The sequence below is a fragment of the Tympanuchus pallidicinctus genome, unplaced genomic scaffold (assembly GCF_026119805.1).
Source record: "Tympanuchus pallidicinctus isolate F22 unplaced genomic scaffold, pur_lepc_1.0 scaffold29, whole genome shotgun sequence".
Lineage (NCBI taxonomy): Eukaryota > Metazoa > Chordata > Aves > Galliformes > Phasianidae > Tympanuchus > Tympanuchus pallidicinctus.
This window is the reverse complement of record NW_026294746.1, coordinates 6,681,257-6,705,274: the sequence shown is the minus strand read 5'-3', so window position 1 is coordinate 6,705,274 and position 24,018 is coordinate 6,681,257. Positions and strand designations below refer to the sequence as shown.

General features: G+C 47.8%; 2 protein-coding genes across 4 annotated transcripts; one reads left to right on the top strand and one right to left on the bottom strand.

Moving 5' to 3' along the window:
- Window positions 1-41: 41 nt before the first annotated feature.
- HP1BP3 (heterochromatin protein 1 binding protein 3) lies at window positions 42-20,515 on the bottom strand. Of its 3 annotated transcripts, XM_052691734.1 has the most exons (14): window positions 20,444-20,515; window positions 14,645-14,844; window positions 14,110-14,215; window positions 12,462-12,615; window positions 12,064-12,223; window positions 10,529-10,672; window positions 9,898-9,978; window positions 8,153-8,307; window positions 7,302-7,392; window positions 6,470-6,629; window positions 2,900-3,011; window positions 2,018-2,155; window positions 934-1,215; window positions 42-580 (listed from the first exon to the last, which is right to left on the bottom strand). In XM_052691734.1, the coding sequence occupies exons 2-14, from the start codon at window positions 14,738-14,740 to the stop codon at window positions 541-543; spliced, it is 1,719 nt and encodes a 572-aa protein (XP_052547694.1). In that variant the 5' UTR covers window positions 14,741-14,844; window positions 20,444-20,515; the 3' UTR covers window positions 42-540. The 3 variants fall into 3 exon arrangements, with proteins under 3 accessions (XP_052547694.1, XP_052547695.1, XP_052547696.1); XM_052691735.1 differs by lacking the exon at window positions 14,645-14,844 and having other exon boundaries at window positions 20,444-20,514; XM_052691736.1 differs by lacking the exons at window positions 42-580; window positions 934-1,215; window positions 2,018-2,155; window positions 2,900-3,011; window positions 20,444-20,515 and having other exon boundaries at window positions 6,600-6,721.
- A 1,477-nt stretch (window positions 20,516-21,992) lies between these two features.
- On the top strand, window positions 21,993-23,945 carry LOC128084965 (uncharacterized). The gene is made up of 2 exons (XM_052691745.1): window positions 21,993-22,219; window positions 22,715-23,945. Exons 1-2 carry the CDS (start codon window positions 22,215-22,217, stop codon window positions 23,829-23,831), a joined length of 1,122 nt encoding a protein of 373 aa, XP_052547705.1. The 5' UTR covers window positions 21,993-22,214; the 3' UTR covers window positions 23,832-23,945.
- Window positions 23,946-24,018: the final 73 nt, after the last annotated feature.

Genomic DNA, 24,018 nt, shown 5'->3' with positions numbered 1-24,018 from the left:
TGTGGCGAGGAAGGTAAAGGACACACAGAGCAGGCCCGGAATCTAGTTTCATTTTATTTTAGCAAACTGCATGTTCTTCACTTATCAACATCTCTACATTAGCAACTGTATAGCTTTCCAACTTTTCTTTTTAAAAAAGGGTAAACAAGAAGTGACAAAACTTAGGCTCTTCATCTCTTAAAAACATTTGAAAGTTGGATTCAAGAAGAATTTTATATATTTTGGTTTCAAGGTAACAGAAGTAGCATGGAAACACTAATTCAAATCACCCGCCCAAGAACCACCCCTTCCAGAGCCCCTCTGGTGTCAGACGCTCGGTAACGCGGCAGCCTCTGCTGACTGAAGACCTGGACCCACTCTCCCACTTACTGAAAAAGCCACACACCCCCCTCGACCTGCCAGCATCACAGCTGAGCAAAAGGAGCACCTCCAGGGCTCAGTGCAAGTGCTGTATAGATACACTGCTCCTTCACAGAAGCAGGAAGGACCTCATCATGCAGGGGATCTAAGGAGGACTCCAGTGCCGTCGTACCTTCTCAATTAAGAACCATACTTCCCCCAATCACCATGTTCCTGCTGCCTGGAAATACAAATAACTTCTTTGAAGAATTTTTAAACGCTGCCCTCCCCTCAAACCCAAGAAAAACACCATAAAATGTACAGATTACAGGTCCTAGAAAAGTCTTAAGATTATTGTAGAAACTAAAGATGACTTGTTCCAGGGGAGGGGTAGGCACAAGGCACAGCACTGAGATCTAACAAATGCTTAGGTTGTTTGATTTAGTTTTCAGCTTTTTCCCCCATCATTCAAGAAGAAAAAAAAAAAAAAAAAAAAGTGTTTAAGCATCAGAACTAAAATACAAATGCACGTTGACTTTATAAAACAAGATTGTGGATTTGATCGTGGGATCCCCTGACAGTGGAAATATTTACTTTTTTGCCCGGAGAGATTTCCTCATGGCAGATTTGCCCTTGGCAGAAGGTTTCACCTCCTTCCTCCCGCCAGCTGCTGGTTTCTTGGAAGAGCTGCCACCAGAGGGTTTCTTGATGACAGGGGCTGCTGGTTTGGCTTTCTTTGCAGGGGTTTTCACCTTGGGTGGGGGCTTCGCTTTCCCCCGGCGGGCTGCAGGGGTCTTTCTGGGCTTGGGCTTGGATTCTCTTCGCTTCATCGGAGGAGCCCTGCTCCGTGACTTTGGAGGAGGTCTCTTCTGAATCCTGTCAGAAAGGCGGCACAAGACCTCAGCAGAGGCGCAAACGCGACTCAGAGCAGAGCTGCTGTCATCAATTTACATAAATGAAACAGATCTTGGCATCTCTGCTCTTTACCACGGATGTTCCTTCATGCAGCAGCACATTTCATCAGCCAAATCCCACAGAGCAAGGAGCCCTGCGGTGGACCTTGCCGCGCCACGCGCTTCTCCATCCCCCAAGATCTCAGTGGCAGAGCACTGGCTCCTCTGTGAGACTGCTTGCCATTATTGGTCTGTTTACATGCCTAAGTCGATTGCCAGAACAATCCAGCGAGCTGAGGATTCTCTCTGCCTCTCTGACAGTGATTTTATTATTATTCAAACACTCATCTTAAACCCACATTCTGAGTGAGACAGGTTTCCTGTCCGGCTACACAACTGCAGACGATACCGTAGGAAAAAGTTTTCCTGAGGAAACAAAAGTCCAAGCAGGGCCACACGGAGCGCCGCTCTTTTGTAGAGCACAAAAGGCACAAGGAGATTAAAGGCACCGCAGAGAACAAGTATTTCTCTCATCTAGAGGAATTCCAGCTATGGAGTGACAGATTATCATCTGTGGAGCAGAGCATTGCTTCTGCAGACACATCCTGGAGAAGTCCTGATCCTAACAGCTCCCCCAGGAGTTCAGAAAACTACTGGAAAATAAAGTTCCTAATATCTCCTGAGTGGCAGCTTGTGGGTCAGCAGCCACAGCAAAACACTCTACAGCTCCAACTGTCACTTCTAATTCATCCAAAGGAGCCCATTTCTCTCTTTTGCTACCATACCTCTTCTTTGGTGGTGGCTCTTCCTCCTCAGACTCCTCATCTTCAGATTCTTCTTCCTCCTCAGATTCCTCCTCTTCCTCCTCATCAGATTCTTCAGAGTCCTCATCCTGCTGCTTCTCTGGGTAGAGCACATCTGGGCTACAAGAGAATTCTTGTCAGAGCACAACTTACTTCTAAGGCCTTGGCCAACCCTAATTGCTCCTTCTGTGCAAACAATGGAAGAACAAGATCAGACTCCAGTGCTCTGAATGCAGGCCAGAGCTACTGAGGACTTCACACATACACGACAGAAGAAGGTGGTAAGCAGAAGCATTAATTACTGCGTTGCCATGCGGCTCTTAGTGGGACACGAAGTCACCATCCCGGGACTCCCTGCGGCCCAGCACAACATACACTCACAGCAGCAGAGAAAAGGCTGCTTTCAGTCTCATGGTGGCCAACCTAGGCCAGCTTCCCTCCTCCCACCTCTCCTCCACATCAGCACCACGAAAAGACCAGGCCCTCTCGTTATCAGCACCCCTGCATTAAACACAACACTCTCCACCTGCTCACGCAAATTTGTTTTAGCATGGGAACACTTCAATAGCTACTATCTTGGAAAAAAACAAAGCACAGAACCATCATGACAGAGCACGTGAGAGCATTTAGCCTAGTATTTTCACTGCCCTTAAGTCTCCCTTCTAATGAAATCAGCTTTATGTCCACTCACAGTCAGACACCAAGTAATGTCATCACCTAAAGCAAGACAGGTGACAATGCTGTGGTTTTTCAGTTATTAAACCCTCCAAAGACTTCCCTATAAGCAGGAGGTTGGCCTACGAACTTCAGCAATGCTCTCTGGCTGACCCATCTTTGACATCATTTCACAGCCAAGCCCTTTACCTAGGGTAATAAGGGAAGCAAAGCTGAAAGGTTCCACTGAAGCCCTTTCCAGAAATCTGCTCCAACCAGCCGTTCTTCTCACATCTCTGCAGGGTTCTCTTCAGTAGATGCACTGTAGGGAAAAAATAAAAATTAAAAATAAAATAAAAAAATAAAAATAAAAAAATCAGAGAAAGGCTGCATTACTATCTTAGCCCACTGGTCTGATCTTACTGCTCTTGCAGCGCCTTCTGAAATAAGAGACAGGGAGCCAGTATGAAATCTTCTTTCCCAGGATACCTGAAGGGAAGTGAAACTGCACCAGAGCTGAAACTCATGAGGACATCACTGCATGCTTCTTCCTACACTCACCAATGATCTGCTGCTTCGTGAAGCACCCAGCAAGAACACTGAACTTCAAAGCTTCCCCTTTCAATACGACATAATAATCACTTCATAATTAATTTTCTCAAAGATTCAAACAATTGATAGGATTCAAGTGTTGGCTCATGAACATTTGGCAAGTGAGGCTTTAAATTCACTGAAGGAAGAAGTCAAGAACAGCGCAGGTTTTTGACGTCACGATTAGGGCATCATTCTTTCAGAATGCATTCGATAGCAGTGCTTAACTACTTCTGCCCAACAAACTCAAGTCTCAGCTCCTCTGAGAACGTTCTCCAAAGTGTCTGTTAAAATAAGCTAATAAAATAACTCTGTTTCATAAACAGGAGCAACACAAACTATTCCTACCCGGGGCACCGAAGATCAATAGCAGCATGTGAAGGATCTGACTGGAGTTATAAGTGTGAGGGAAGAATCACAGAATCCTAGAATCACAGGGTTGGAAAGGACCTGCAAGATCGAGTCCAACAGTCCCATCAGCACTGCCACCACAAGCACTAACCCACATCTCACAGCTCCTCATCCAGGCGCCTCTTGAGCACTGCCAGGGATGGCGACTGCACCACCTCCCTGGGCAGCCACTCCTTGCCTGACCACTGAGAGAAAAAGTTCTTCCTTACGTCTAACCTAAACCTCCTCTGCTACAACTTGGGGCCATTTCCTTGGGTCCTGTTTGTTTCTCGGCCTGGGAGAAGAGGCCCCTCCTCATCACAACCTCCCTTCAGGAATCTGTAGAGTGCAGTGAGGCCTCCCCTGAGCCTCCTCTTCTCTACACTGAACAATCCCAGCTCCCTCAGCCACTGTTCATAAAACTCATGCTCCAGACCCCTCACCAGTTTCGCTGCCCTCCTCTGGACACGCTCCAGGGCCTCAATATCTTTCTTGTACCCAAAACTGAACACAGCACTTGAGGTGCAGCCTCACCAGTGCTGAGTACAGGGGATGGTGACCTCCCTCTCCTGCTGGCCACACCATTTCTAATGCAGGATGCAGTTGACCCTCCTGGCCCCACTGCTGGCTCATGTTCAGCTGAGCATCAGCCAACACCCCCTTCGTCTTCAGTCTTCCCCCTTCATCCCCAAGCCTGCAGCGCTGCATGGGGTTGTTGTAGCCGAAGTCCAGCACCCGACACTTGGCCCTGTTGAGCCTCATCCCATTCACCTCAGCCCAGCCATCCAGCTTATCCAGATCCCTCTGCAGGGCCTCCCTGCCCTCAGGCAGATCAACACCACCTCCCAACTTGGTGTCATCTGCAAACTTACTGAGGGTGCATTCAATGCCCTCAGAATCACAGAATCACAGAATCACCCGGGTTGGAAGGGACCTCAAGGATCATGCAGTTCCAACCCCCCTGCCCAGCAGGGCCACCAAACACACACATTCAGATCAGGTTGCCCAGGACCCCATCCAACCTGGCCTTGAACACGTCCAAGGACGGGGCATCCACAACCTCCCTGGGCAGCCCGTTCCAGGGCCTAACCGCTCTCCTTGTGAAGAACTTCCCCCTAACATCCAACCTAAATCTTTCCTCCTTCAACTTGGCCCTCATCCAGGTCATCAATAAAGATATTAAACAAGAAGGGTCCCAGTTCCGAGCCCTGGGGGACACCACTTGAAGCAGGTTGCCAGCTGGACTCCACTCCATTACCACAACCTGTGGGCACGGCCCTCAGCCAGTTCCTTACCCAAACCTGTCCAGGCCATGGGCAGGCAGTCTCCCCAGGAGAATCCTGTGAGACACCGTGCCAAAGGCTTTGTAGTCTACCTAGACTTCAGCATCAACAGCCTTTCCCTCATCTACCAGTCTGGTCACCCAGACAAAGAAGGAGATGAGGTTGGTTAAGCACAACCTGCCTTTCATGAAGCCGTGCTGTCTGGGCCTGATGCCCCAGATGCCACACACACACAGTGTGATCTCATCCAAGATCCATAACTGATTGAGCTCCACGTAACATGATGTGGAGCACTGGCTGCATAGCATGCACCTGCCTGCCAGATCCTCCTCTGGTTGCTCCTAAAAACAGAGCAGAGATCAGTAAAACTAATTTTAAGTAATGGAAGGAGAAAGACAACAACACATTGCTAGTTGAGATTTCCTTATCTGACTTGCAAGACTGACAAGCACTTGAGACCAGCTGAACATGGGCCTCTAAGGCCATGACAGCTTCCAGCGGTCCTGAAGACAAACAAGCAAGCCTGGAAACTCTCTTCCCTACCCCAAGATTAACAAGTGAAACTTGGCATCCACCTCTCACTGGCAAAAGGCCACAGGCAACTTCTTCAGCCTGAACTGCTGGGAGGGAGGCTGCACTCCTCCACACTTTGTTCAACCCTGCCTAAGAGTGTGGATGCTGAGCTTCAGCTCCAGGTGATGACTGTAACATCAGCAACCTCCTCTCTGGCCTCAGCTCTAGAGGAATTGCTCCAGCATCACAAAGCCATGGCAGCAAGATTATCTACCTTTAGGTCTGATACTACTAGAAACTGTGGCAAGCTCACACTGCTTTAAATGACCTTCAGCCTACATTAAACAACTGCTTAAGGGCTCAGACCAAAAAACAAAAAAACAAAACAAAAAAAAAAAAACCAAGGAAGACAGGAGAAAAATCTACTGTTATTATTGCTTCTGTTCACACAACAATCAAAATATACACTACTGTTACTACTGGGAATGAAGATATGCCAAATATTATTCCAAACACAACTGGATTCGTCTCTTCCCTCCTCACTCTTGACTTTTCAAAATGAGAGCCAGAGGAGGTCCTCAAACAAAACACTAAGAGGGATGTTTACAGGTTTTTATTCTCGTTTTTTTTCGAGAGTTACATTGTGAAACTTCTCTACATAAAAAGCAAGCAGGAACTGTGTTTACGTCAAGCTGCAGCTTTTCAATACAGAGAAAAATACTGTTGGCAGTTCGAGAACAAAAAAGTAGTTGAAATACAGCTCTCCCCTCCCAGGAAAGTGTCACAGACAAGAGAAACACGCATTACATCTCAGAAAGTAGTCAGATTTGGAAAGAACTTACAGGAATTAAAAACACTTAGCATCTCTGCACAAAGAGCAGCTCTCTGTTCCCTAGCAAGCTCAACCAAGTAGTTTAAATCTGCCCCAGCATCTGCAGCTGCTGGGCTCTCCTTCAGAGTTTGGGGAAAAAAAACCAAACCAACCAGTGTCCTGGGACTTCACCTTGGAAGTTGGAGTTGGTCCCTGGGTGGTTTTCCAGGATATACTTCTTCAGTGCTGTGGTGGAGCAGGTCTTCGGTTCGTTCATGGCCGCAATAGCAGACAGGATGGCATCTTCCATCAGAGTCCCACCCAACAGGGGCTTCTCCCCTGACTTCTTCAGCTATTTTCCAAGGAGGAAGAGAAAAGCATCAAGACAAAATTCTCCCAAACCAGGTCAGGACAAGCTCCTCTGCACCAGGTGGGTCGGCGCTCCTGCATTAGCACAGATATGTTTTACATTAAAACACTGCAGAGGAACGCTTTCTCCCAGCCTTAACGGTAGGACAGGCCTACTGAGTCAGCTGGCCTGGAGTGCTTTTCATTGGTAACACACTGCCCAGTCCCAAAGCACACTGCAAGTCTGTGGCAATCTAAGGGCCTGTTGCTCAGGAAAGGAAATAAATCACACCTTCCTCCATCCCACAGACCAGATGTACCCAAGAGACAGATATGGCAGAGACACAAGGAAGAACACTGCAGACACCTGGGGTACCCACTGCACTTACAATTAGCAATGGAAAGCTTACCCCACCATCTCCCCTACTGTGCTAATGACTCAGAGCTGAAGCAGTGTGCAGAGCATGCTAAGCAAGGAAGGCAGGGGGTCTGGTTCCACAAATTCAGACCAAGAAGAGAAAGAGTCCTACTGCTTCATAGTTTGACAACTGCTGAACATGACAGGCTGCTAAAGAAAGGGGCACCCAATAAAGCTGGGGTGGGGAGGGCACGTTAACTTATATCCAAGGCTCCTGGTTATTACAGACAACAAAAGAAGACGAACTCCGGCTCTGACCTGGAATGTCCCAGATGCTCCTTTCCCTGTGATCTGCTCTAGCTGGCCCTTTTCTACTGCTCTCTGCAGGGCATTCTTCAACAGCTGGGGTCTGAAATACAGGAGGATAAAGCTTTACTGACACACACCGACAGCGTGAAAAACAAACAGAGAAACAATTCTCTACAGAGAACGTGAGAGAAGCTGTAGTTACAGGAGGCATCTGCCTACATACAGACATTTTAAATGGAGATCTGTCAGCAAGTGCTGGTTACATGAGATGAGCAGAAATTCTACTGCAGTGCTTTTTGGGTGTCACTGCATATCCAGAAACAAACAAGCTTCATTTGGAAGGATTTATTCATTTCAAAACACACGTCTGTTGATGGGACTCGGTGGGCAATGAATCAGTCAGCTCACAGCTAACGAAGGGCTGAGCACAAGTCCCACTAAGAGGCGATGCACGGAGCTTTACCAGGTGAGCTTCCTTCCCGACCCTTGATACATTCCATTTATACAAACTCTCAGATTATTTTAAGTGTGTGCCAGTTAAAGCGCTCAAAACCACGCAGGAAAAAATCCTGAGGACAGGCCTTCATATCCACACATCTATGAACCATCTCTGGTTCCTGCTAAGGGCAGAGATGCATACAGCACCGCTGATGTCAGCATCGAGAACAAAGCTGGCGCGTGGAGGGACGCAGCAAAGAGGCTCGGCTCTTCTCAAGCCTTCCTTCAGGCTGCACGGTGCAGAGCACCACCTGCCTGCCGCCCGATGCAATACTGAATGGCATTACTGCAGGGGGAGGCGAAGCCAGAGGAAGACAGCATTTCAGGGATGCTCTGCTTCAAGAGCCGACCCCTGCACCCACCTGATGTCTACTTTGAGTTTGGGATAATACTGAGACACGTATTTCTTGATCAGGCTGTAAGAAGCTTCTTTTGGCTCACAAAGACGGGTGAAAGCCAGTGGCAGGATGTCTTCCAGCTTCACCTGTTGCTCTGGAGTCGAAACGGAAGTGCTTTTCTGAAATACATACACCTTCATGCATCAGTGGGGCCTAGAGCTGCTTCCTTCTGAACCAGCAGTGCACAGGTAAGCAGTGCTCCTGACACTGCCACAGATCTGGAAAATCAAGTTCTGTAAGGCAGCTCTTGGAATTCAGACAATTTAGCAGTTTAAGTAAAATCTAGCAAATCTGTTGGAATTCTCACGGGAGTCTAGCAAAGTCTAGTAAACATAATTATACTGAGCACTTAGCAACATCTATTTCCTGGTTTGTTTGGTTTTTTTTTTGGTTTTTTTTTTTTAATTATCATTATTATTTTTAAGTAAACCCTTCCCTTCTCTTTATTTTTTTAAGAGGCTTTTTCTCTGTTACTTTTCAATGACAGAGTCAGGTGAAAATGATTCATGCTGACAAAAAAACAAAAACCATCAAGATAAGACCTGTTCACACAGGTCCAATTTTCCCAACAATAAACAGCACTTCTGTACAACTGACAGCATGGAGTTTTGCTTTTCTCCTGAATTCTCCTCCATTGCTTTATTGCTATCAGGAGGGGACGATTCGCTTTATGTAAAGAAGACAGCCAGGAAATCTGCTGAAGTCTAACAGTTTTGATACTGAACAGGAGCTTTGCAAATGGTCAAACAGGTGAGGGTGCTGCTCACCTGCCAGCAGAATTCACCCAAACCAAAAGCCATCCATTTGTTTTGCTGTGACATGGAAAAAGTGACTAAAAACAAATACACAAATATGCTGCAGACAAGAAAAGTGATGTGTTAATAGTTATCAGGTGCCTTACTCAAACTTGCCATGGAGCCCACAGTTCTATCTAAAAAGAAGTTACACCTAATTAGTTTCTTAGTGTCCTGGTATCGAATGTGTCCCTATCACCACCAAGTTTAGGCCCTGGGGTCTGCCCCACAGCCAAGAGGTAAGCACGAAGTGCTAGAAAACTCTCCAGGATCACCTGTCTAAGCCAGCAACTCCAGCTACACATTTTGAAATTGCAGCATTAGAAATGTTTGTCACACATCCAGTGCTGCAGGGAGCAAAGAACAGCAGTGCTGGAACACAACTAATTGTGCCAGGACTCAGACATGACAGTACCTCTGAACAATACACACCCAACTCCTGCAGCTCCCCTCCAGAAGCCTTAGGACATTCACTACTTCTTCCCTCTGTCCTCTCAGCTAATGGAAAACATTTGTCTGACAGATAGTGCTGAAGATTGAAGTCTTCCATTTATCCACGCAACAGATAAAACAGAAACAGCAGTTGCAGAAAGTTCTCTTACAATACCTGAGAGGCATCTCTCTCTACCAGGTAAAGACAGAAGAGGAACTTCAGGGTTATTCAGTTTTCTGCCTCAGAACCAAAGCCTAGGGGTTTAATGTAAACATTTTAAAACTAAGATTTTTATTATTCTACTTAATTTCTCATACTAGCTTTCTGATTCTGATTTCAGTGATAGAGATGTTTTAATTACTGTACTGGGGGAGGAAGGTACAGCAAGGAGGAGGAAATTGTTCGAGTTGGCGCTAAGCTGCATTTCATAAGATGCATTAAATAAGAAGTTTCAGAGTCATGTTTGAAGCACTTCGCCTTACCTTTCTGTCTCTGGCTTTTTGAACAGTTTTTCCCGCATTAGACACCACCACAAAGCTTCCAGAAGCTCCCTTCCCTTTCACCTAGTTAAAAATAAAGCCTGTGTCAGCCTTTAGCAAAGTAACAGAGGATAATAACTGTGAAGGAGACTAAGCAACACTTTTTAACAGATTCTGAATGAATGCTCATCCTGGTGATTAATTGCAAGGGGCAGAAGTGGGATTTGAATCCACTTCAGTACACCAGAAGCCATGGCTGGACATAACAAACATACCCTCCTGCCCCGACCAGGAGATCCTACCAACATCGGCATCACAGCTGTAAGCTGCAGGCAACACGCTACTGCAGAAGGGATGTTGCTAGACTCAGGTTGAAGATGCATCGTACAGCAACACAGCAGCAATTTCCCACCATGGAACAGCCACCTCCCAGGGCACAAACAACAACAGTGCACTGCGTGTGACTGGCAGAATCATGCAGAAATTCTATCAGTGTCTAAACGAATGGACGCAGAGATTGAAGAACCTCCGAAAGGAAGAACACGATCTCCCCATAGGCCTGCTAATGGTTTCCTAAATTCCTGCATGACTCAGTAGCACCATCGGCAGCACCGCTCTGCAGAGTGACCCTTACCTGCCTGATGATCCCCCTCTCCAGCTCCCTTTTCAAGGCCTGCTTTAGAAGATAGCCTCTTCTCTCCAGCTCCAGGGAAGGGTATTTGTGGATGATGTATTTACGTATCGCAACAACTGATGCGCCACTCTTCTGAAAGCACGCCTACAACAGGATCAAAAGTTGGTAAAGAATATCTGGACTGAAACCACTTTGCTACGGGACCAGAAGAAGAGAGAATGAGCTGATGATGCATACAGGCCAGCACAGGATGACCTTTTCCTACAATGACTCAGGAGTAGAAAATTTGACTAAGAAAATACATGGCTTTCTCTTTCAGAGCGGCTGAAGAGCAGACAAACAAGAGCAGAACAGCAAGCATGTCAACTGCTCTCCTATTCTGAAGCACTTAAAAGCAATGGAATATACACTAGGTGCTATTACAAAAAATAGTTACATTTGGGCAAGCCAGCACTGCCCAACCAGCAAGTCATTGGTAATTCATTATAATGATGGCAGATAGACAGTCATTAACAGATTAATCAGAACAAGTTGTTGATTGTTTGAAGGAGATAAAGGACTGGCATTAGCAAACTAGCAGAACAAACGAACACCAATTTGAAGTCCATAATCTTGACTCTTCGAAGACAGTAACTGTCATGTCAGCCAGCCTGTACCACTAGAGTCCTCCAGCCAGGGATCAGAGTGGGACAAAACAGTTGTGTTTTAAACTTTAGAGAGCTGACATACTATAGAAAATCCCAGCTGTGACTTGATAAAGCCCCCTCTGTTTAAGCAAGTTACCAGACCTAGATGGCTTCAGAAAGCATAGTACAGGATAAAGTTTACTTATGCACAGTATAAGAAAGCACTGAACTCCATTACCTGCCCTGGTAACAGTACTATATTGCCAGAAATGGCATAGCTTCTCTCAGTCTAACAGATTTGGATGCACGACAGCATGCTTCAGGGGCTCAAAAGGCCATCTTGTAATTAAAGCTAGTGGAGCTCAGGTCTCTGGGAAAGGCAATCTGCATGAAACAAGTCTCAAGGTGAGGACAGCAGAGTTGCAGAGCGACTACAACAGCACAAGTCTCTCCTTACAAGCAGAAGGAAGCATACAGCCAACTAAAACCAACACCACTCAGAATGCTAGCTTAAAGTACTGCCATCTGCTCTTAACTACAGTAAGATGCTGGAAAAGATAAGCATCAAATAGACAGACTAATCAAGGTAAACCAAGTTAACTATGGCTAGGAGACGCATCAAATTAAAGGACACCAGTAATCAACCAGGTTACATCATCAGAGCCATTTCTAATATTTTAACCCAGGGAGGAAAACAAATTCAAAACAAAGAAAAGCTCCAGAGCCCCTCCATCATCATCACATGTCAGCTCCATGGGTTTCCAGACAGAAGCACACAGGCCTCACAGTCAGGTTTCCTGCTAAGCGGCAGCAGTATCACTTGTACCACCAGAAAGCTGAAACCATAAACTGTAGTTCGTGCTTCTGCTTTGTGACAGGCGAACAGAAAAACACTTGACTCCTACTTACCTTAATGGCCTCAGTTAAAATGGCATCCATCTTCGGACGTGAAGTGGCAGCCATCTGAGTTTGTTTCTGTGCCCTAGCCAGCTGGCTAGCAGAAAGAGTTGCCCAAGCAGGAATGGTCTTCTTCACCTTCTTCTCCTTTTCCTTAGACTGATCTTTATCGCTTGGGAAAATGCAAAGCAGTATTGAGAAGGCAGAATGTAAAACAAGCCAACAAGCACAACAGCAACAAAAAAATATGCCTAGAACATTTAACACTGGAAATACTTCTTCCTGTGAAAAGCGGGCACCTCTTTTAGGGACACACCCTATTTTCTCCATCTCTCCCATAATCTTTTTCATCTACAGAACCAGTCTTTCTCCTACCCAAACTCCTAAGTTCAGCACTAAGCAAGCCTTACTCCTTTTTGGTTTCTTCTGAGGACTTGGTTTCCCCCTTCTCTTCATTCTCAGGTTCCTTTGGCTGTTCTGCTTCACTAGGTGCAGCAGCAGGCAGGGTTTCATTCTCTTGTTCTTCTCCAGCAGAAGCAGATTCCTCAGAAGTGGCTTCTGCATCTGGAAGATGTAAAGATGCATCAGCTTACTATTCAAAACTGGCCCCTGCTCTTAGTGAAGGTGGAGGATTTAAAAAAAAAAAAAAACAAAACGTACTAACAAACCCTGAAAATTATTTCCAACCTGTTTCTTTACTCTAATTTTAAGGGATGATTTGAATTTAAGTAAGAAAGTGAACATAGGTACTGAAAGAGCTTCAGTATGGTGCAGTGAATCATCAAATGCCAGAATCACACATCACACAGTATTTTCACAAGAGCTAACTCCCCACCCTTCTCTTAACTCCTGAAGTTACTGTTGCAATCACAATCACTGCCCATCACAATGCCTAGGAGTCAGGAAGGGAGGAAGAAGAAAAAACAAAATTACTATCATGGAAACAGCAGGTTTTCCCCTAGGTTAAGTTTTATGCATTTTAACTAAAAAAGGTGCAAAACCACACAATTCTAGAAGAGATTACTGAAGTTAAGCATAAGCAGCTTTGTTTACGCCAAACACATCTTTAAATACTGCTTTTTCAGCACTGCATGCTGTGGCAACTGAAGTATTTTAACTTCAATCACATCTGTCCAGATCTGGCAAAGCTTTAGGCTGCACATGTATCAGCAAAATCAAATCCAGTCAGAAACCAACTTACCAAGCACATTAACTCGAGCACATCTAGCCAAGAGCAGGCCTGAAGGGACCAGCCTGCCTAATGGATAACATGCAAACAGAATTACAGTCACAGAATTGCTCAGATTGGAAAAGACCTTCGGGACCATCAAGTTCAACCACAACCTGACCAAATATAAACTGCTGCTACCCACTGCTAGGCTAAAGTGATTGCTGTCATGCCTTGATGTGCCACACCAGTTTTCTGTCTTCAAGGAGAAGCTTAAGCACTGCTGCTCCATTCCTGCACATGACTTTCCTCCCATGAAAGCACTGTGATTAAAATTTAAATGCATATTAATAGTTATTTTCCTAGGTGACATACACAGTCATCCACCAGTGAGAACAAACTCACTGAGACGTAATGAAAATCATACTGAAACGACACATCCTGAGAAAGCAAGGTGAAGCTGCTGGGTCAGGCACATTAATTAATACCAGTCTTCATTATGTGGTGTGGTAAAATAATTAAACACTTGTGTTTTCCATCCATTAATTCCTCCTTCCGATTCCAAGGCATTTTCTTATCACTACTGAAAGTTCCCAATTTCTACCTTTATCCAGAAGAACGTGCAAGCCTAGAAGAGATAATATCTGGCTATATTTTCATATTAGGAGTGTCAAGGCTTTGCCACAGTGTACAAAGCACAAACCAAACTATTTCCCACTGAAAGCTGTACAATATTCCCAGCAGGCCAAGAACAGCCTGTAAAAATAAGGCAAGCATTAGGATTTTAACCACAGCCTTAAGATATTTTTTTGGCAACTTCGGTATCCAAGCCCATGATTGGATACAACACCGTGGCTGGCTACAACAACCCAGCAGAGTTGTTACAGTACCTGCTTTCACCTCTTCGCCACCCTCAGCAGGTTTGCTTTTGGGGGGAGTTTCTCGAGAAGAAGAATTCACGGAGCGGCGGATCGGCATCGTGTCCTCTTCAGCTTTCTACAAAAAGCATTGGTGAGTCAGTACAGATGCTGGGAAGACTCAGAAAGCTTTTGAGTTGGGATTCAAGTAAATCAGAGCGGCATACGTAGAACTATTCTAGTTACAATCATATTTTCCAGAATTTTCAAGACAGTAATATCCAGCCCAGCACCTTTGAAGTAGACCAGGAGAGGGCAGTTTTGCATTTCATAGTTAGGAAATAAATAACATTTCATTCCACATTAAATGAGATGAGCATTTGGGGATTTTGACAACTGCAGCATCTCAGGGGAAGCAGGGAAGGGGAAAGACAGCACCTAGAGGGTTTACTGGGCTCCCAATGGAGTTCCCTAGAACCAGGAGAGAAAGAGTACGAAGAAATCTTCAGCAGGAGTGGAAGTCAATGACTGATCCAAGGGCAAGCCTGGAGAATGGGTCAGCCCCTACCTCACTTAACTTGTCCGTGTGGATCAGCTGAGTTCCCGTTAAGAGTGGAAGCGCCTTATGATGCACGGGTTCAGCTTCAGACAGATCAGTCGCCATTTAAAATTATTTCTAGCCCCAAGTGCACGTAACACTGTGGAGCCCCAGGTTTTAACCCCAAGGACTTTTTCCTAACGGCTTTCACAGTGCAGTGAGGAGTCAACCTAAAGTACAGAAAAGATGTGGTGTGAAAATTAACAAAACGGAAACATCTACGTGCGCGTATCGAACAAACTACAGACTGAAAAGAACACACGGCTTACAGCTCATGGCTAGCGTAACTGACAAGCAACACGGGCACTCAGCAGAGATGCTGAGGCATGTACACAAATTTGAGTGCTATGGGCATAGCAGAAATGGCAGGAGTAGGAGCCGGACCTGCAGCTGCTCCATTACACATATCTGAATGAATAATGGTGCTATTTAACAGAATTAATTAAATTAACAGAAGCATTAACAAAGAGCAGTCATTGCACCATGCTCAAAGCCAAGCAATGAAGAAACTAAACTAACAAGCCATCCCCTTCAGGGAAATGCCCTGATACACTGACACAGCTTCTGTTAGCCTAAGGACCAAAACCATCTAACCTGCTAGGCAGAAAATAAAACAGAGACCCTCCCAGATTAAACCCCATGCAACATAAAGAAACGCACGAATCCTTGTGTGAGAAAACAACCATCAAAACCTTTGACAAAAAAAGTTACAGCTTTGCAAGACTCTCTTCCAAACATGAGCAGTCGTGGGCACCAACTATGCTGATCAAGCCTCTCTCCCCCTTTGCTGCCATCCTACCATGCTATCACAGCCTCTCACTGCTGCCCGTGCACCTGCCTCAGCCCCTCTGGAGGAGGGACGCTCCCCCACATGCTGCCAACGCCAGGCCTCACTTTGTCACCCACTTCTCCTCTTTTCACCACCCCCTTTAAAAGCCTCAAAAGCAACACCTCACTTGTAGCAAACCAGGGCTGCACCCGCTCTCCCTGGTCTGGTAGATCAGCATGCCCCTCTTAATGGACAAACAGCCCAACACTCCCAACCACTAATTCTCTCAGTTTCCTTCGCCCAGCAGCAGGGCTCCCCATGGACCAGAGGGATTCTCTCCATGCCAGTTGCTGTCCCAGGCACCCAGCTCCCAGCTCATCCGCAGACAGCACTGCTGTCACCCCTCAGCTACGGCTGCAGCGCACGTTCAGAACCACAGCAGGGAAAGAAGAGCAGAGGGAAAGGTGTGTTAATTAAGGCAGAAGGCTTTGCAAGGGCGAACAACCAACAAGCAGCAAACTGCTTTCCCCAAATAATCAATCAATTACTGATTAAAACTGATACGTTAGTAAACTTGAATGCTGACCGCACACACGTGTGGCACTGAGAAAGCAAAGCACACTGTGTTCCAAAGACAAAATAAATGAGATGAACGGAGCCTTCTGATGAAATGTCAGAACAGAGAAAGGAAAACTAACAGCCAGCTTGAACATATGAACCCAGCAGTTCTTTATTCTGTAGGACTTTCCTTCCTCACCGGCAGAAAGAGGACAGAATGAAGAATTCCACCAGGTTTCAGATGGGAATCAAACGGTTTTTTCTAAGACAGACAGAACAGGAGTTGCATCCAACGCCCCAGCCTCACACATTGGATACTGTGGCATCTTGGGAAGTGTCCCAAGCACCGCTTTTAAAGAACTGGAAAGTATGGTGCATGTTTCACAGTTGTACAAATGCCAGACTGAGAACTGGAAGCAGGAAGAGGCCAAACAACTTTCTGAATTCCTGGACTAGCTGAAATGATGGATTGCATTCAGTCTCAGCTCAAGGAATGAAAAATCCAGGCAAAGTTGCAAGCAGGTTTTCCATGAACCAATCAGAAAAATATCCCTGCACCAATTTCTTCCTAATCCATCAGCAAGCTGTTAAGAGAACAAAAAAGCATAAAATACCACTACAAAACCAGAGGTGTTAGGTGAGACACATGCATTTTAGACAGTATTTCAAGAGTGGATTTCCCTCACCACTTAACAGGAACTTCACTCAAGTTAACCCAAGGCACAGCCCGACTGACTCCTCCAATTGCTGCTGGCCGTAAGGTTTTCCAGCTTATCTCAGACCGCGATCAGTCAAGGGAAAATGTTTTGGGATAAAATCAGGTCTGGAACGTGGCAAGCTGAGCGGGGCACTGTCTCCTGGCTGGGTACCCAGGCCAGGTGTTCTGAAAGCAAATATGCCACAGAGGAACGAGAAAGCACATCCAACCCTGTGCTGGAAAGGGTGTCCCCTTACTGTGACACAGCATGCACGCGGCAGCTGACACTCATAGGCACAAGGCAGTAGCGTGGAATACCTGAGCAAGGTGTGCCTGGAAACCAGGTCAGATGGGCAGAATGAACGCACTGGCGTTCTTGCAGATTTGAAGCTGCTGAAGGATGTGAAGTTGACAACCTTACAAGTAGTGCAAGCAAGGACTGTTTATTTCCAAAGAAGCTTAATTAAGAAAAATAACTGGATTTCAAAACAAAGCTACTGATTAGCATGCAGTTATCTGCTACTTTTCTGGTGCTGTCTTGAGCAACTGAGCATTTAAATGTCTCAGAAGCCGTAGGAAAAAAAAAGCACATGAAAACGTTACTATTTCAGCAAAGCACAAGTGAAAATCCAAAGCAAACATGCAGAAATGTTACCTTCTGAACTGCAAGGCAGCCCACTTCATCAAGACTTCTGGCCCTCTGAAATTCTCAAAGCTCTTCCCTAGAAGTCCAGCTCAGGTGGAAGACACCCTACTGCAAATCCTTCAGCATCTACATCACCATAGGATATACCACCTTTGATAGAAACTTGCTTTACAAAACAGCTCCACTAGAAGTTCTCAGCTGGTTGTCTCTCTCAGCCTGCCTTACACTGCTGTTCCAGTGTTTACTGATCTCACTTTTGTTTTTGCAACTCAGAGAGCAGCCTGCCGCTCCAATTAAAACAAACCAGCAAACCCAAGTCATGTCGAGCAGCCCAAAAATGTGCAGAGAAATAAAATATCTGACTGCATGCAGAATACGAGTTAGTCCTGCTTCTAATCCTTATCTGGCAACCTGCTTGGAAATTCACTCCTGTTCCCCATCAGCCCTTCAGCACGCCGTGCCACCGGAGCTCTGCATGCTCTGCCCCATCCAGAAGCAGCTGCTGCTCCTTGCAGTCGCACGCCGGCTCCATTTGCTGGGAGGCGTCCTACTTAAACACGCTGCCCAGCTAAGCTACAGGGGCTCTGCTCACAGCTCTCCTGTGGGAGATCCCAGGGATCTGTTACAGGTCATCCGAGCCCCACGCTGCTAGCAGCATGATAAACTGTCTTGTTTCAATTAAAGAAGAGCACTGGTCCCATGCAAAGATCCAATAGCTCACCACTTGGCAGGCAAGGAACTGTTTGGCTTGACTGGTGTTACAGCTTTTATTTCCATCGACTCCTTCCCTCTAATGTTAAAATCCCAAACACGTTAGGGTTTGAGGGAGCACAGAGAAAGCCTTCTGCCTTTCTAGCACCTAAGCATATGCATTTCTACACACAGACATCCAATGGCAAGAGTTTTTGTTTGTTTTAAGTCTGAGGGGATGTTTTCATTTCAGGGTACTGAATTGAGCCCACAGACCCCAACACCTCTAAACAGAAGCTGACTTGTACCTGGCTTATTCTGTTGAGCTCTATACAGCAACACAAAGATTAAACGCTGACATTCCGCATGCACAGGTGCTGCTTCCATTGCAAAAAGCAGCACATTCCTGTAGTGAGATTGATGCTCTGCCTGCCTACCTGGGACCGAGCTCACCACCTCTCCCTCCAGGATACACAGCAACTCAGAGCCAGCTCAGTTTCAACAGGTGTTTATTAAAATAAAAGGAAAGAGCCATGCCTCACCTCTGCTATTCTCCACCACCACCAACACCAACTCAGTATAAAACAAACCAAGTTTCAGATTTTCTCCAACCATCCTTGACCTGTACAGACAAGAAGAGAAGATCGCTTCCCCAGCCTTGATTATCTTCCTTCCTTAAATCCAGCAGAAATTCATCACGTCCAAACACACGCAGACACTGGGAGACTTCAGTTAATGCTACTATCATACCTGAAAACTTGAAAAATTCCAGCTACAAGATTAATACAAAGCAGAGTTCCTGCCTGCACAGCTGCATGAAAACAACCCCTCACTGCACTGATGCTCAGGACTGTGGCGAGGCAACATTTAAAAAAAAAAAAAATTGGGGGTCCACAATCTGGATTCTCCATGCATTCCTGCTGAGAGAGGCAATCAAAGAGCGAAGCAGCCTACATCAGAGCATGCAAGGATCAGCTTTCAGTTCACAGCAGGTGTAGCTCACAAATTTACAGCTATTTCAGCATGAAAGCTGCTGCTGAGTTGCATCTAAGATGACAAAACTTCTTAATTCCAGGATCCAACATTGTGAGTGTTGACAAACCATTGACAACCAAAAGAAAGTTCAGGCTGTAAAATTACACACCAGGATAAAAACCTTTTACAGGCAACATCCTCCACGCTTACACAGTCTACATTTAACACCACCATACAAACCCTCCCGAGCTACGACTTATTCAGCTACCTCTCATTACATGGCATCAGCACAACCTGAGGAAAGCTACAAATTCCTCGTGCTCCATAAAATCTACTCACATCTCATATTAGAGCCCACCAGTGTAAAACCCCTCATGTTCCCTCCAAAGGAAGTCAAAATAGAATCACAGAAAAGCCTGGGTTGAAAAGGACCACAATGATCATCCAGTTTCAAACCCCTGCTATGTGCAGGTCACCAACCAGCAGACCAGGCTGCACAGGGCCCCATCCAACCTGGCCTTGAATGCCTCCAGGGATGGACGGGGCATCCACAGCCTCTCTGGGCAGCTGTTCCAGCACCTCACCACCCTCTCCATAAAGAACTTAATATAACTTCATACATAAACGTATACATATGTATACTGGAGAGAAAAATAACTCCAGCAGTACAAGCTGAGGGAAGAGCAGCAGTTCCCCCTGCTCTCACTTCCTGCACACACGGTTTAACAACAGAACTTCCGAAGCTCCGAAGCTCCATCAGAACCGCTGCTAGCCAAGCGTTCTTTAAAGACGCTAAAAGTACTATTTACAGTAAAAACAAACAAAAGAAACCACGCGCCCGAACGACCAGCGAGCGGCCAAGACCCGATAAGGGCTCATTAACTCAGAGATCCCTCGGCGGCCGACAGGGACTGCCGAAATACCGGGCAGACCCAGCTGTCAGCCCGCAAACGGAGCGAATGCACCCGGCGCCAACCAGCCCCGTCCTCCAGCACGCACCGCGACTGCGGGAACGGCCGCAAAACGGGCGTAGAGGGCTGGCGGAGGGCCGCGGGGAAGCAGCGAGGGGAGCCAGGGGAGCCAGGGGAGCCGCCTCGCCCCGCACCGGCCGCGCTCCGGTCAGGGACACCAAGCTCGGCCTGCCGAGGGCAAAGCACGGCCCGCAGCGGCGCCGGGACCAGCGGCTCCCTTCGGGCGGCGACTGAGCGAAGGAAAACAAACGGAACGGCGGGGAAAGCGAACGGGCGGCGCCCGGGGCCCAGCCGAGGCCTGCGCGGACGCCGGGCCGCGCCACGACACCCCCCCGCCGCGAGGCCTATCGCGACACGGCGCGGAGCCGAGGGCGGTTCCGGCGGGCCGCCTCCGCGCCCCGCGGCCGAGTGGGCCGCCCCCCCTCCCGCCGTGCGGCGCCGGGCGGGGTCGGCCCTCACTCACCAGCGGGCCCGGCGGACACAAAGCGGCCCTCTAATGGCGGCGGCGGGGGAACCGGCGGGGGAGGGGCGGGGGGGGGCAGGGGCAAAGGGGAGGGGGCGGGGCGGAGGGGGCGGGGCCGCGGTGGGCGGTGGGCGGGGCCTACCGGAGCCGCCAGCCAATGAGGAGCCGCGGGCATTTTTCGAACGCCGGGCGCTCTCCCCCTTTCCATCCCTCCGCCGTAGATGTGCGCGTGCGCGATGCCTTCCCGCCCAACGTTGCGTTGAGGCGTTTCCCGCCACGGCCTCCTGAGGGTGCTGAAGGGCCTCGCGCTCGTCCCGCGGCCTCACCCCCTCAGCCCTTTTTTTCTTTCTCGTGCACCTTCTGGTTGCCCTTTCCCGGCTTTTTTTTTTTTTTTTTTTTTTTCTTCTCTGCTTGTTTTGTTTGTTTGTTGGTTTGTTTTCCCCCGGCCTTTCTGCTTTCCCTTCACTGGAGTTCAGGGTGCCTCCGTTCCCACCTACCTCACAGCTCTGTGCACAACTGCCAGGACGCAGCATCTCCCCAGCGCCTTACAGTGTGTCACAAAGCCATTCCTCTCATCCAGTTGGTTCCTCAGCTATGTTTCCTACCCCAGCCCCCCGCCGGCAGCAGTGTGACAGAGGGAAGGCACTCAGGCCTTCATTTGGGCACCAGCACCCATTAGCCACACCACGAGCACTACTAAGAGGCACTTAAACTATCCACAGAGCAATGCAAGTGTTTGGTTTTCACACTGCGACTGTTTTTTGTCTCAGCTTTTTCCACCTTTCTCGCCTCAAATGGCTGCTACACCTGAGAGCGTCTCTTCCCGAAGTCGGCTGCTGTGACCAAGGTCATGTTCTCCACCCAGCCCTTCTCCGTGGTGTTCCTCTTTCTCCTTTGTCTCCTGCACTGAACAGCCATAGCCAGATGGTTCCACTTTGCCAGACATTCCTTCGTTTCTTGTGAGTGTGGAATAACCGCAGCACAGCTGCACAGCAATGTGTTCTTTGGCCTTTCCCCCCAAGTGGTGCCTCTCTGGCAGGAGGGGGGGATAAGGAGGAGAGGGAGCAAGAGGAAACGTGCTGCTTTGCTGCAGACTTTTAGACACTATAAAGGAAAAGATGAAATCATCCCAGCTGCCCTCCCCTTGCTCACTGCAGGCCTTTGTGCAATACTCCAGCACCTGCGCTTGCCAAGCTACAGAGCTGCACTGAGACATAAGCAGAGGAGGAGAAAGGGTTTTGTTGTCTTTCTCTGTCTCTCTTTCTCTCTCTCTTTTTTTAATATCTCTAAATCCTCCCCAGAGGGGAGCTGTGGGCCCTGTGCATTCCTTACAGCCACAAGCCTGCCTGACCACAGCAGGCTGGGAAGCCTGCAAAAATACGGAGCCTGGGCAAAGCAGCTGCATCCCACAGAGGGTGCACAGCATGTTGTCAGCAACTGCGAGACCCCCCCACGGGATGTGACGCGATAGGCCCTCTCCCTGCTCTCTGATTGATGTGTGGCACGTGCCCTTAGGGGCGTAGACGAAGCACATAGGTTACATAAGCTAGAGTTCACATGTAATAAACGCCATTTTGCTGTTCATCATATTGGTGTGTGCGTGCAGTCATTTGGTCCTGGCCTGGTTTTAGGTCAGTACCGTAGGAGGCAATGCAACATTGGTGCTCCGTGTGAGGATCCAGTGCGGAACCCACTTGTGAGGATCCCCCTTGCATGAGAAGCCAACTTGCGTTAAAGTCTCCTGCGAGCCTGCGGAATTTCCAATGCCGTAATGAGGTGATGACGGGTTGGCCGTGGAAGACCGTGGTGTTGCGGTATTCGCCTTAGGGCGTGCCTGCAGCAGCTGGCTGCTGGGGAAGTTCGAGGCTGGGGATGGCCTGTGGTTGGTGGCAGATCGCTCTCGAATCGGGACATCAGTGCCACGCTGGTGATGGATCAAGTTATTAAGTTGGTCCTTCAGTTCTGTAAGGACTATCACAGCAAGAATGCCCCTTCTAAGAAGGACGTTTCCGCTGTACTTATTTGCCTGGAAAAGGAGTGGAATCTTCCCTCCCCTCAGGACATTTTAGACCCTGATAAATGGGATCAGTTTACATCCACGCTTGCGCAGCGTGCGATAGAGGAGCAAAAAGCAGCGGAGCTAAAAATCTGGGGGTTAATTCTTAAAGCCGCTAGAGAAGAAGATAGAATTCCTGAGGCTGCGCGCCTTATGATGGGTTTGGAATTTCCTAATGCCGAGAGAAGTGACGCGGGAAGCGTACTTTCTTGCAGGTCCCCTGAGGAAGAGAACGCCGCAAATATGCCCTCAACTATGGCGACTAACATCTCGTCCGCACCTTCGGCACCCCCCTTCGCTCCCCCCTCGGCTTCAGCTTCGCATAAACAAGCAGAAGAAGACTGCGCTGAACTGTCTGCACTTTTATCATGCAACACCGGCCAAGTGCAGGAATCCAAGGTCGCTGAAACTCCCCAGCCGTATCCACGACAACCGCTGTATCCTTCTCTGTGTAATCTAATACCACCTGTGGGTGAAGGGGGACAAGTGAGCCGGGATGGGACACTTGCCGTCTCCTCTGAGGAGGTGGAATGCAGTTACACCCAGGGGGGTGGGGACTGCGGGGACTGCGGGCAAGGCTCGGGTACGGATTGGTCAAAAGTTAGAGAGGCGGTAGAAGAAAAAACAGCAGAGAGAAAGGGAAGCGATGTAACTTACAGGCGCTCGGATGGTAATGTCCGGCCAGCACTGTCCACCCTGATCGCGCCTGAAGGAGTAGGTGGCGTGTGGCCAGCGCTGTGTGCTCAGGTTGCACCCGTAGGAGAAAGACAAAATGACGAGAGTCTCCGGACCCACTCCTTACCACAGCGTTCAGACCCACCGATTCGACCCACATATCCTTTTACAAGATTGAGTGCGTATGCAACCAATCAGAAGCCTCTACAACAGTCAGTGCATGATCAAAGGGAGATGGGTCTGAGGGGAGGGGTGCGGAGCCCGCAGCTTCCAGCTGTGACTGAACAGGATAGCGAAAGGAGAGAGGTGAATTTGCATTTAGAAGTCAAGAGAGATGCACTAACCGATTGCGGGAAGTTTAGATCTAGCCTGATAGAGGAAGGAAAAGTACTGGAGATCTTCCTGGTAGTAGGGAACGGTAACAGAATCCCAGAAGGGGTACCCCTCGATCTGAAAGACATCACACACCTGATAGATTGTGCAGAGAAACAGGGATTGAAATCACTCCTTGCTCTAAATGCATTACAAGTCCTGACAGCACCAGGTCTTCTCTTTCCTCATGATGTAACGAATCTGATGTGCATGGTTTTTAAGCCAGTGCAGTATACATTGTGGTCATCAGAATGGGTTCCCTTCAGGGACAGGTGGCCAGATTGAGGCCTGGAGAACAAGCAATTCCACACGGCTGGCTTGTGAGAGCAATGCTTTCAAGGCTTGAGACATCTGCCTTGGTACTGAATAAAATGTTTGTCATTTGGAGGTACATTCCAACAGGTACCTGAGGCAAAGTGGGCATATATTGGGAAAATAACCTGGTTATGTTTGTATAAGGATCCTTTGTAAT